The sequence below is a fragment of the Populus trichocarpa genome, chromosome 3, assembly GCF_000002775.5.
Source record: "Populus trichocarpa isolate Nisqually-1 chromosome 3, P.trichocarpa_v4.1, whole genome shotgun sequence".
In the NCBI taxonomy this organism is placed as follows: domain Eukaryota; kingdom Viridiplantae; phylum Streptophyta; class Magnoliopsida; order Malpighiales; family Salicaceae; genus Populus; species Populus trichocarpa.
The window spans coordinates 9,629,317-9,641,659 of NC_037287.2; the positions used below are offsets into that span (position 1 = coordinate 9,629,317).

General features: G+C 33.6%; 1 protein-coding gene across 6 annotated transcripts in view; it reads right to left on the bottom strand.

The window, feature by feature from the left end:
* Positions 1-11,116: 11,116 nt before the first annotated feature.
* The window catches only part of LOC7483556 (peroxisomal (S)-2-hydroxyacid oxidase GLO4), a 36,790-nt gene continuing 35,563 nt past the window's right edge, over positions 11,117-12,343 (bottom strand). For all 6 annotated transcript variants that reach the window (XM_052451149.1, XM_052451150.1, XM_024597252.2 and 3 more), the window contains exon 12: positions 11,117-11,570. In XM_052451149.1, the coding sequence (XP_052307109.1) occupies positions 11,391-11,570 (180 nt within the window). In that variant the 3' untranslated portion in view covers positions 11,117-11,390. The remainder of the gene's footprint in view (positions 11,571-12,343) is intronic.

Sequence of the window (12,343 nt, forward strand, 5' to 3'; positions counted from 1 at the left end):
TGTGAACGAATAGGAAGAGGGATTGGACATGACACGTCAACATGATCGGCAACAATTGAGGAAGGCAATTTCAAAACCCTAGAGCTCCTGATGTTGCTTGGAAGACCATGGAAGGGTTTGTAATCAATTGAGGAAGGCAATTTCAAAATCCATGGTTTTAGAAACTAGAGGTATCCTAATGAAAGCTTTGACTCAAATTCTTCAGGCTGAAATGTTGACTCTTACAAATCCTAGTTCAAATTGATTTTTATCAGAGTTAGAGGTTTGCTTGATGGGCACCGAACAATTGTTTTTTTAGAAGGATTACAAAAGAAAATCTACATTGCAATTCGCATGCTTAATCCACAATCCTTACATTAGGCTTATGCATTGGCATAGATTGCAGGAGGAAAATTTGTTAGCCATGCGCAAAGCATCACGACCACCACCATCCCTACTCATGCAAGGCCAACAAACACCATATTCACACCACACATTGCTCTACCAAATCAAAAGTTGACACCAACTCAGATAAAAGATAAGTATGATTATAGACTTTGTTTTAAGTGTAATGATGTGATACTGAATACACGATGATAACAGAGACCAAAGAACAATAACAAAGAAGGGTTGCAGAGAATTGTGTATGTATTATTTGAATGTGTCTCTGTATTGAGATACAATAACTATATACATACACAAGAATATGAGTTAGTTTAGGAATGAAATATGACAGATACGTAATGAAATATGACACAAATACGTTTGATATGGTTGCTAATATTGTGCAAGGCAAATCTCCTATAATCAAGGAAATCCTATGTAGATGTCCAGTAATCACGCTAACACCTTCCCTCAAACTCAAGGTGGTATAGTAGATGCCATCTTTAGTTTGCGTAAGAGATCCTGGAAACGACCTGGAAGAAGTGTTTTGGTGAAGACATCAGCTGTTTGTTGTTCAGAGGAGACATAATCCAATCTTATGGTGCCATAAGAAACATGATGTCGTACAAAATGACAATCAATCTCGATGTGTTTTGTACGCTCATGAAATACATCATTATGAGAAACCTGTATAGCACTTCTATTATCACAATGAAGCATAGTGGCAGAAGAATGTGGAACACCCATGTCAGTTAATAGCCACCGCAACCAAATTAATTCAGAGGAAGCATCTGCAATAGCACGATATTCAGATTCGGCACTAGAGCGAGCAACAACAATTTGCTTTTTGCTACGCCAAGAGATAAAAGAATCACCCAGGAAGAAACAATATCCAGTTGTAGACCGACGATCAGTTGGATCTCTACCCCAATCAGCATCAGAGTAGCCAGACAACACCAATGGGGAGTTGGCAGAGAAGTGTAAACCATAAAAGAGAGTGCCTTTAAGATAACGAAGTATCCGAAGCACTGCAGAGAAGTGAGTGGAGCGAGGGGCAGACATGAACTGACTTACTAAATGAACAACATATGAGATGTCAGGTCGAGTAGCAGTGACATAGACAAGACTCCCAACAAGTTGTCGATACAAAGTAGGATCAGAAAGAGGAGTGCCATCTAGAGGTGTAAGTTTGCAATTGACTTCCAGGGGCGTGGACTCTGTTTTGTTGTCAGTGATACCAGCACGAGAAAGTAAATTAGATGAATACTTGGGTTGTGACAAGTAATAGCCTTCAGAAGATTGAGAAACTTCAAGACCTAGAAAATAGCTAAGATAACCAAGATCTTTCATCTCAAAATGCTGACTAAGATGGTGTTGAACTTCGAAAATACCAGAAGCATCATCTCCTGTTATTATCATATCATCAACATATATTAATAGAAGAACAACACCACGATCAGTTCGTCGAATGAACAATGCAGAATCATGAGAACTGGAAAGAAAGCCAAACTAAGCAAGAGTGGAACTGAATTTGGCAAACCAAGCCCTAGGAGCTTGTTTTAATCCATACAAGGCTTTCTGAAGTTTACAAACTTTATGAGGAGCATGATAACTAGGAGGAGGAAGCATATAAACTTCTTCTGTTAAATCGTCATGAAGGAAGGCATTTTTAACATCCATCTGAAATAGCTTCCACTTTCGAGCTGCAGCAATAGCTAATAGACTACGGACAGATGTTAATCGAGCTACAGGAGCAAAAGTTTCTTCGTAGTCTATACCATACTCTTGAGTGTATCCTTTGGCAACCAAACAAGCTTTATAACGCTCAATAGTTCCATCAGAACGAGTCTTAATTTTGTAAACCCATTTGCAGCCAACAAGTGTCTTGTTAGGAGGAAGATCAACTAAGTCCCAAGTATGAGTTTTCTCCAAAGCCTGAAGTTCCTCACTCATAGCTTGCTGCCAAAGAGGGTCAGTACTTGCCTCTCGATAAGATCGAGGCTCATGAAGAGTAGCAATAACAGAATAATAATGAAAATCTGCAAGAGAATAAGGAGTTTCTCTTACTCGAGTGGAACGACGAAGAGGATTGACAGGAGTAGTGGCAGGTACAGGTGCAGGATCAACAGCTGGTACAGATTCAGGGGGATCATGTGGTAAAGAGTTATCAATTAGTGCATCAGAATCACCTGGATTAGGACTTAGAAACAAATCAATGGAGGAATTAGTGAAAAAGAAAGAGTCAGTTTGGACAGAGTGGTGAAACTTTGAAAAAGAAGAGAACGTGGTGTTTTCCCAAAAGACAACATGACGAGAGATACGTAATCTATTGGAAATAGGATCCCAACATCGAAACCCCTTGTGTTCATTCCCATAACCAAGCAAACAACACAGACGAGCTTGGGGTTGTAATTTTGTATGTTCATGAGGTTGTAAAAGCACGAAACAAGCACATCCAAAAGGTTTAAGAACAGAATAGTCAGGAGGCTGACCAAACAATTTTTCAAAAGGAGATAAATTATGAAGAATTGAAGTGGGGAGCCGATTAATAGTATAGACAGCATTAAGAGCCGCTTCCCCCTAAAATTTTTCAGGACATGATGCTGAAATTAGAAAAGCACGTACAGAATCAAGAATATAGCGATGCTTTCGCTCGGCTCTACCATTCTGCTGTGAGGTATGAGGATAAGAACATTGAACCACAGTACCTTGCTTATTCAAGAACTGAAGTAAGGAAGAATCTCTATATTCCATGGCATTGTCTGTTCTAAGAATTTTTATGGAACAAGAAAACTAAGTTTTAACCATATTAGCAAAAGTAATGTATATTTGTGGTAGCTCAGAACGATGTTTCAGAAAATATATCCAGGTAAAACGAGAGTGATCATCAATAAATAACACAAAATACCGAAAACCATTAACAAAAGGAACAGGAGAAGGACCCCAAATGTCAGAATGTATTAAGCTAAAAGGACTATTTGAAATAGAGACATTATTGGAAAAAGACAAGGCAGGTTGTTTTGCAAGCTGACAATGTAAACAATTGAATGACTCAAACTTAGTAGATCCTAATAATCCACGAGAAATTAAAGGTTGAATTTTGCTAGCTGAGGCATGTCCAAGTTGAAGATGCCATTGGTGAATGGAAGAATTTGTGGTTGTAGCAGCAGACACAAATTTCTGAGGTAAGTGAAGTGATGCAAGCTCAAATAATCGACCCACTTTGCGACCCGTTCCAAGAATCTGTCCCGTTTGTGAATCCTGTACCTGAACACCAGAGGAAGAGAAGATAACTGTTAGTTCTTTCTCACACAACTGACCAACTGAGATAAGATTGAGTTCTCACACAACTGACCAACTGAGATAAGATTGAGTGTCAAATTAGGAATATGATACGTTTCAGGAAGACTAAGATTGGGGGTAGTTACATGATCAATATGAGTAATGGTCATTTGAGTACCATGGCAAGGAAGAAATAGGTGTTTTAGAGGACAAAAGATTAATATCAGTGGTCATATGGTTACAACACGCAGAGTCAAAAAACCAAGGAGAGTTACCCGGAGTAGCATACATGGCAGTAGAGGAATTGGAAGAGATAACCTGTTTAACCATTGCCTCAAGATCACTCATAGTGACGAAAGTAGAACCTTCAGTAGTAGCAGCAACAGTGACAGAGGAAGAGCTAGGCTTTGACATAATTTTAAATTTAGAAAACCCACCTTTTGGTCTTAGAGGACGTGTGGGATAATGTTCAAGAATATGGCCAAAAGCATGACAATATCTGCATTCTACAGTAGGGCAAGTAGCAAAAGCATGACCCATTTGATGACAATTCTTACATGTTTGATTGCCAAATTTCTGATGTGAGGACCAAGTAGTTGCAAGAGCTATGTAAAATTGAGGAGATTTATCCAGATTGAGACGAGTCTCTTCAAAAATAATCTCTTGAATAATAGTGTTTAATGAAGGGAGTAGATCCCGATGATGTTGGCCCACTATTATCAGAAGAGAGGCTCGAACAGATTCATATTCAGGTCATAGAGCCATGAGTACCTGAATGAGATGCAAGTGATCCTCACTAATGTTGGCCTGAGATATTTGATTCCAAATTGGTTGGACTTGAGCAAGAAAATCATTAACAGATTGACTTGATCCTTGTTTGAGACTATGAAGTGTAGTCCACAACTGATAATAGTGGGCAAGTCCAGTGGTTTGATACCGATTAGCCAAGAAATCCCAGATTTCTTTGGCAGAGTCATAATCTGCAAACTGTATGTGAATGGCTGGTACTGAGGTGTTACGAAACCATGTAATAATATGATGATTTTTACTATCCCAGTCCTCCAAGCAATCTGCAAACTTTGTATCAGATTCATCTTTCTCTTTGGTTGGTTTAAGTGATATCTCCAGTAACAATACACCACAAGCTTACGACCAATTAAGAAGCTTTTCATTCCTTGAATCCAAAGATTATAGTTTGAACCAGACAAAACAGTTGTAATGGGTTGTGAAATATCAGGTTTTTCCATGATGATGACAGGGAGCAAGGCACACGACAGTTGTAGACTCCAATAATACTGTCAGAGAGGTGTTTGTATGAATGCCAAAGAGAAGCAGGAACAGATTTATTACAAAGACATAGAGACCATGGAAGCATATGAGAAATTTTGGATCTAGAGTCTAGGCTCTGATACCATGATAACAGAGACCAAAGAACAATAACAAAGAAGGGTTGCTGAGAATTGTGTATGTATTATTGAATGTGTCTCTGTACTGAGATATAATAACTATATATATACACAAGAATATGAGTTAGTTTAGGAATGAAATATGACAGATACGTAATGAAATATGACACAGATACGTTTGATATGGTTGCTAATATTGTGCAAGACAAATCTCCTATAATCAAGGAAATCCTATGTAGATGTCCAGTAATCACGCTAACACACGATATCAAATAATCTATTAGAGTGTTTATTAGATCTATTTTAAGACCTAAAATAAAGTAAGTAAAAATAAATTTAATGGACTAAGTCAAGAGGCTTGGATTAAAAATATTCAAATCTATCAGTCTAGACCTTTGTCTACCCTTTGAGTTATATCTGAAGCTACAAAAGGATTTTGGATGCGGTTCAAATTGGGTTGGAAACTAGACATATGTACATTTCTAACAATATATGGTAGCCTTGCTAATTCATCCAGAAAAGAGAGAAAAACAAGTTTAAAATTGGACCTAGAATTCGCCAGTAAAGTATGAAAACATAAAATACCTTGTTTTCTTAAAAGTTATGGATTCCATTTGCTACAAAGAGTCCTTAATGCTATTGAAAACTTATGTGGCAGCCTTTGGCCTGCTTATTTTACAATGATTCCATGTCAAATAAGGAGACATTTATGGTAGCAACTATCATTTATAGTTTGTTGATTGAACTTGCAAACTCTTCGAATGATTGATCAACTTTGTTGTGATTTATACTTCTTGTTTGTGTCTTGATATAGATGTAGGATGAGGGTGATACACAGTTTATGGATTGAACTTGCAAACTCTTTAAAGGATTGATTAACTTTGTTGTGATTTATACTTCTTGTTCATGTCTCAATTTAGGTTTAGGGTGAGGGTGATCAATTGAATATAACTTTGGTTCTTTAAAGAAAGGTTCTTGTTGGGTCAAGTTTAAAAATTTTCTTCAAACTTCAAATTACAAAATCTAAGGTATAATTCCGTATTAGTTTGATATTAGAGTTAGGCTCCAAAATCAAGTCATATCCTTTTGAAAATTTCATTTTCTTTGTGTTCCATAAGTTTAGTTGTGTTTTTCTAGTCTTCTTATTCTCTTTGTGTTTTTGGCGTCTTAGTACAAAAAAAAATTGTTGTTTCATTTTGTTACTATCTCTAAACATATCAGTAACAAAAAAGTAAAAGAAGAAGGAAGAATAAATGTTATTCAAACTAGTTTCAATTCTGCCGCGAAAACACAAACAACAGAGAAACTGAATCAAACCATCTTGAAATAACTTTAAAATTTATATATTGGTTATTTGAGGTGAAATCACACTATATATAAAATTTTATATCTTTTTATATCGTTTGATTGGGGTTTTGATTATGAGTTAAATTATGCCGCAAATTGATCATACACGGGTTTTCGATACCTAGGCATAAGAGAATGATCTATAAAATGAGATATGTTGTTTATTGGGTACAAAGGGACTACATACCAAATTTGAGGTTGCTCTAATATTGTTTGGTATGAGATTCAATTTTGGTGCTTAAAATTGCATAACGTGTCAAATTCACGTCAAGTTATAAAAACATGTTTATTACAATTTGTTTCAACCTAAATAGTTTATTTATGTTATATTTAGGTTATTTAAGAGTCAAATAAGTGTTTTCATTAATTATTTCTTTTTTTTTTTTAATTTCAAGTCTTTATATTGTCCATATTTTGTGCGAATTTGCGTTGCTGCTCGCGAAATCATAATCGTAGTTTCACTTTGTTTTTTTTTTTTTCAGTATCTTATTAATTCTTGAGTCACTTTATATATATTTGGACTGCATCGTGATAACCATTGACTTTGGTTCATTGATTTTCAGTTCTGAAAGAATCACAAGAAGGTGATCCGAGAGGTAAAAGGCATAGTGAGAACAACTAAGTGAAAATACTTGAATTGTGTGAAACACAAGAGTTGTGATGATATATTTTTCTTTCTTGTAATAAATTTTTGTAGATTCAAAGATGTCTGAAAATCACGAGTTCACAACACCAAAAGTGGATAACACCTTTTAGATGCAAGCTTTCGTCCAACAACCTGAGCTTCCGACTAGGGTGACGAAGGATCTGAAAGATGAGATGGCTTTAGCAAGACTTAAAATAGTGGGACAGATGGATTGAGAATAAGGGCTGATCGGAGAGGAAACACTATTTGAAAGGCCGTACAAAATGTTAAAACTAACTTTGTTGATTTTTTTGGATGAAAACACAAATGTAGATTGTAACATCCCTAACTTTTTGGTACAAATCCTCTATAATAAATACATAAAAAATACATTTTTTTAATTGATCAACAATATGGTTGACCGGTTTATACCAGGACCTTACTCTTAAGACTTGATCAATTTCTATCTTTTGGTATCACAACAATTTAACATTATTTCTACCGAAATCTCACCAGAGTTTTCTTTGTATTTTAGATGGCCTAGGTGTATAATCAAGAAAAATCAATAACACTTCTAAACCAAGTGTTCATGCAAAACCCATCCTCTATTTCTGATCTAATTATCCTGGATCTCAATCTCATTATTTATCATTCCTTCCCTTATATCTCATCAATCCACAATATCATTAAGAACTATTAATATTCACATTATCAATAATTGTTAATATAACACATGATGATTATAATATAATAAAGTCTACATTAATGGTATATAAAATAAACTAGTTATATTGTCTCTACACAAAATGTAGTATCATGCATAATATACATTTACAACTTTCATTTTACAAATTTCAGAAAACTAATTACATAACAAAATAAAATATCTATAATTACAACCCAAAAAGATAGATTATACATTATTTGAATCCATGTTTCCTAAATCTAATCCAAAATAACAACTATCATCTCTTCATAAGCTTGTAAATCTCTAGAAATGTAACAAAAATTAATAACATTATTTAAGTCTCAAGTTCTAGATTATTAGAACATTAATAATTTTCATCTAAATGATACTTTAATCTACTCTTATAATCATATAATTTTCTCATTTTATTTACTCACTCATTTCCCAAACAATCTCTTGAGGTTCATTACAAAATTAGTCATTTTGGTATCCACATATAGAAACCAACATTTCAATATTCTTTCCTAATCACCAATTACTTCGGCAACCCATCTTAGATATCCATCAATTTGGTCAATCCATCTTGGTTACCAAATCTGACATTTCCATTCAGAAGCCAATAATCCGGTAAACCCATTTTGGTTGCTAATCAATCCGGTATTCCTTAACAAATACCAATCAATCCTAACATCATGTATATCTTTCTTTCTTTGTCTACAAATCATGTCATTATCCATGCTTTTATAAATCAACTAATTTGCACAATAAAAGTAATGAAGCTCTTAAAGAAGAGTTTCTACATGGTACTGAGTACCTACCTGCAGCTTGAGTATGAGCAGCTCCACTAACAAGTTGAATCACCCTAATAGTTTATCCTGCATCGACAAGTTTTTCCATTAATTATCATAACATAACAACATACTCTTTATTCATCGTAACATTCATTATAGTTCTATTCAGGTTTTTCATCCAAATTTTCAAATCGTTTACTACAAAAAAATCAACTTAATTACAAATAATTTCACGATACTTTTAACTTTTATCAACTTTACATAATTCCATGAAATTTACAATTCTTGAAAATTTTGCAATGTCACTTTTTTAGGCCCCAACTATTTAATTACTCAATATTTTATCATTTCAAATGAAAGAACTGGTGAAAGGGAGGAGTATAAAATTGAAAGAACCGAACAACATTGTAGCTGGAAGCAACCTCTTCTACCATGCAAGTAGACATACAAGATAAAATCTATAATGAAAAATAACTTAGCATTTTCACCCACAAAGCAAGCAAATGAACATCAATTTGTTATTCAAGTACCATAATCATGTTAGATACAACTGCAGCTCTGGTTGTGGTGACCTCACTTGAAAAAAACATAATCAAAACGTTTAGTAAAAATTGCTGAGTTATATAAATCACAACTGTTTTAGGATGTCTCAAACCTTCAGGGTGCGCTAACATATTTAAATTTAAAGTTTATAACTATGATAAATATATTTTCAACACAAATATAATAATAGAATTCTAACATATGCATGTATCAAAACTTACAATTGATATTAATTCAAAGTCCGAGCATGCATGTTAATAATAAAAAATATCTATACTTAAATTAAAACAAAGAAATGTACTTACTTGTTAAAGCACTCTAAAATAATAAATCTTTTATTGTTGTCAATGATGAATCTTGTATCCTTAAAACTTTATTGTTCCTCATTCATAAAGTTAGAATATTTGCAATACGCTTTTCAAAGTTCTAACATCACTGCCTTGGTTGAGATTCACTTTTAAACTAAGATCTTTGAAATAAAGTAAAAGAACTCAATTATCTTTTGATAAAAAGAACCTAAGCTCTAGATTTTTTTGGGGGAAATCAATGCATAAAAAAGAAGAAGAAAAACACTAAAAATTATGTGAGGAAGAGTGTGTAGAAATCTGAAGAAAAAAAATAATCTTAAACTCTTCATTCACTCTTTTTTTATAGTGAATTTTGGAAGCTAAAAGGTTAAAGAATTAATTCTCACCGTTCAACCTTTGATTAGCTACCATAAAACAAAAATTAAATCTAAACATAGTGGCTATAAATTTGAATTTTTTCAACAAAAAAAAACTTTTTAGATCTGCTGAAATGCTTTTGAAGAGACTATTAAAATTCATAGGCTGGACTGGACAAACCATAGGCTGGAAGAAATATTTTATCATGAATCAGGCCCAAGTCTAACTTTCAGATGGTAAAAAAAATAATTTCTTGCAATAAAAAATATTATTTTGCAACAGGTCCAAAATTGTGTGTGAGTTTAAGTTCAAAGTCTATTTTGCATAGGACCTCTCTCCTCTAAAAACTTAGATGCTTTTTAAGCCTAATTTTAACTTTTCAACTACCTTTTTTATAAACACTAGAAAAGTTTTTTGTTTTTTTTTTTACACGGAATAAAATTCTTTAATGTGTTTTGGGTTTTATCAAAACATACCAACTAAAAATTATTTAAAATTAATTTTTCATTCACCTACAATTTATTTAAATCACGTTAATTTTCTATCTTAAAGAGCATATATTAAAAATTAAATTCTAATAAAATCTTAATTCTAAAAATAAATACACATCAGTTTTAATTTAGTCTCAAATATTCTCATGTTATTTAAAAAAATCACCACCAGCATATGCATAGCAGTCGGAACAATCATTATTGGTGCTGAGATTCTGTACCCCAATATAGCAGTTGACTTGTCAATTGTTCTCCCATCTTCAAGAATTCATGGCCGGAACCTGGGAAGGGATGGAAAGAATTCATGACCGGAACTTGTCAATTGTTCTCCCATCTTCAAGAAGTCATAGACAGCTGTTTGTTGCCTCCAGCCATTTGTGGGCTCCATACATAACGTGATCCTGCGAAATGCTTCCACGTCATCCTTCAAACTATGCTAGTCCTCAGCTCCTCCAGCATAAAAGTCATAATACATTTTTGGAAGGACTCGCCTGGCCAATTCCTAAAACTCTTTCACAATCACGTTGGTAATTGGTTTGGTGTTGGAAGGTTTATTTAAATTTTTTTTTATTTAAAAATATTTAAAATTATTTTTAATACCAATATATCAAAATTATAAAAATATATTAAAAATTATATTAACATAATAGTTTTTCAAACCAAACATAATTTTAAAATATAATTAAATATTTTTAAATGAAAAAATAAATAGAATGCGAATCCTTTAAAATAGTCCAAGATAGATTAACATCAATTAATAATAACTAGCTAGGAGGAATTTCCTGCAATATTGCACACAATTTCTTAAACGCTCTATGGCAAATTAGTTTGAAAAATCCCTTGGATTTATCAATAAACAGCCTCAAATAATGCTGACACTAGAAATGGAGTTCCCAAGCAAGTAATTTGTCACAATTAGGAAGTAATAAGCATATACTGGAAAGATTTATTAGGACGGCCTAGTTTTCAGCACATCTGAGCCTAAAACTTGGTGTTTTTACGGTCAAATGGGCACCCATGTTTCTGATCTCAAGTTCCGACAAATCAACAGTACCCCTTGTTTAAGAGTACTAATTCATTTGATTTGATACATATTTAAGGATTAGAGTTATCCATCTCCAGTTCCTGAGAAAGATGGGAGTCACCCATACATCTAGGACATTAATTAGCTAGTGATTCTAAGACAATTTTAGAGCATTGATTGGAGCCTGTCGCGGTCAGTCCTTACATGGCTCCTGCTAATGTCTTCCACACTAGGGCAGCCTGCGAGGGCCATGGTGAGCTCAAGCTCGTCCTTCAGCATTTGCATCACCTTTCTCACCCCTGCTTCTCCCTTTGCTGCTAGCCCATAAATAACTGGCCTCCCAACCTGCATTAACACACACACACACACATTAGTTGCAGTACAAAGCAGTAGCAAAATTAAGTACATTTCGATTTCAATGCATTTATCATTATTTTGCAACCAGTAATAGAAGAACAGCAGCTGTTTAGTTCTGCAATGATAAATGTTCGTTCACTTCAAATATGAGCAGTTAATACTTTGCTTAAGGTTGCTGCAATGTTGGATGAGTAGGAAAATATTGAACTAGAAGTGGAAGAGCACCAGGTTACTTCTTTTGTTATATGTTCGTATAGTACTGTTGGAAAAAGATAATGAAGAGGGAGAAAACAAAGATAAACCATGTATCATATAACTTATACCACTAGTTTAAATATTGTATTTTATTGTATTTTAAAATCATACTTTTTATCATGTTTTATTTTCAAAAACTTGTATCATTAGTCCAAGCATAATCACATTAAATTAAATAATAAAGTATCATGTTTTTTTTTTTGAGTCTCTTCTCTATTATGTTCAATGTTCTTTTCTTTTTAATATTTTTTTTCTTACTTGTTTGTTTAATAGACATATTAATATCTTAATTACGAGATGTAACTCTTCATTCTTTTCCTTTATTTTACTTTATTAATATAAATAATATTAATATAGATTGGGCTGACCCATCATGGGTGACCCAAATCCCTTCTTCTTTTTTTGCCTCATCTCCCACTTACACATGATGGGATTAACTCTCTCATTAATTTTACAAAACTCATACTTAACAAATATATCATGCGATCAGATATACTTTGAGAGCT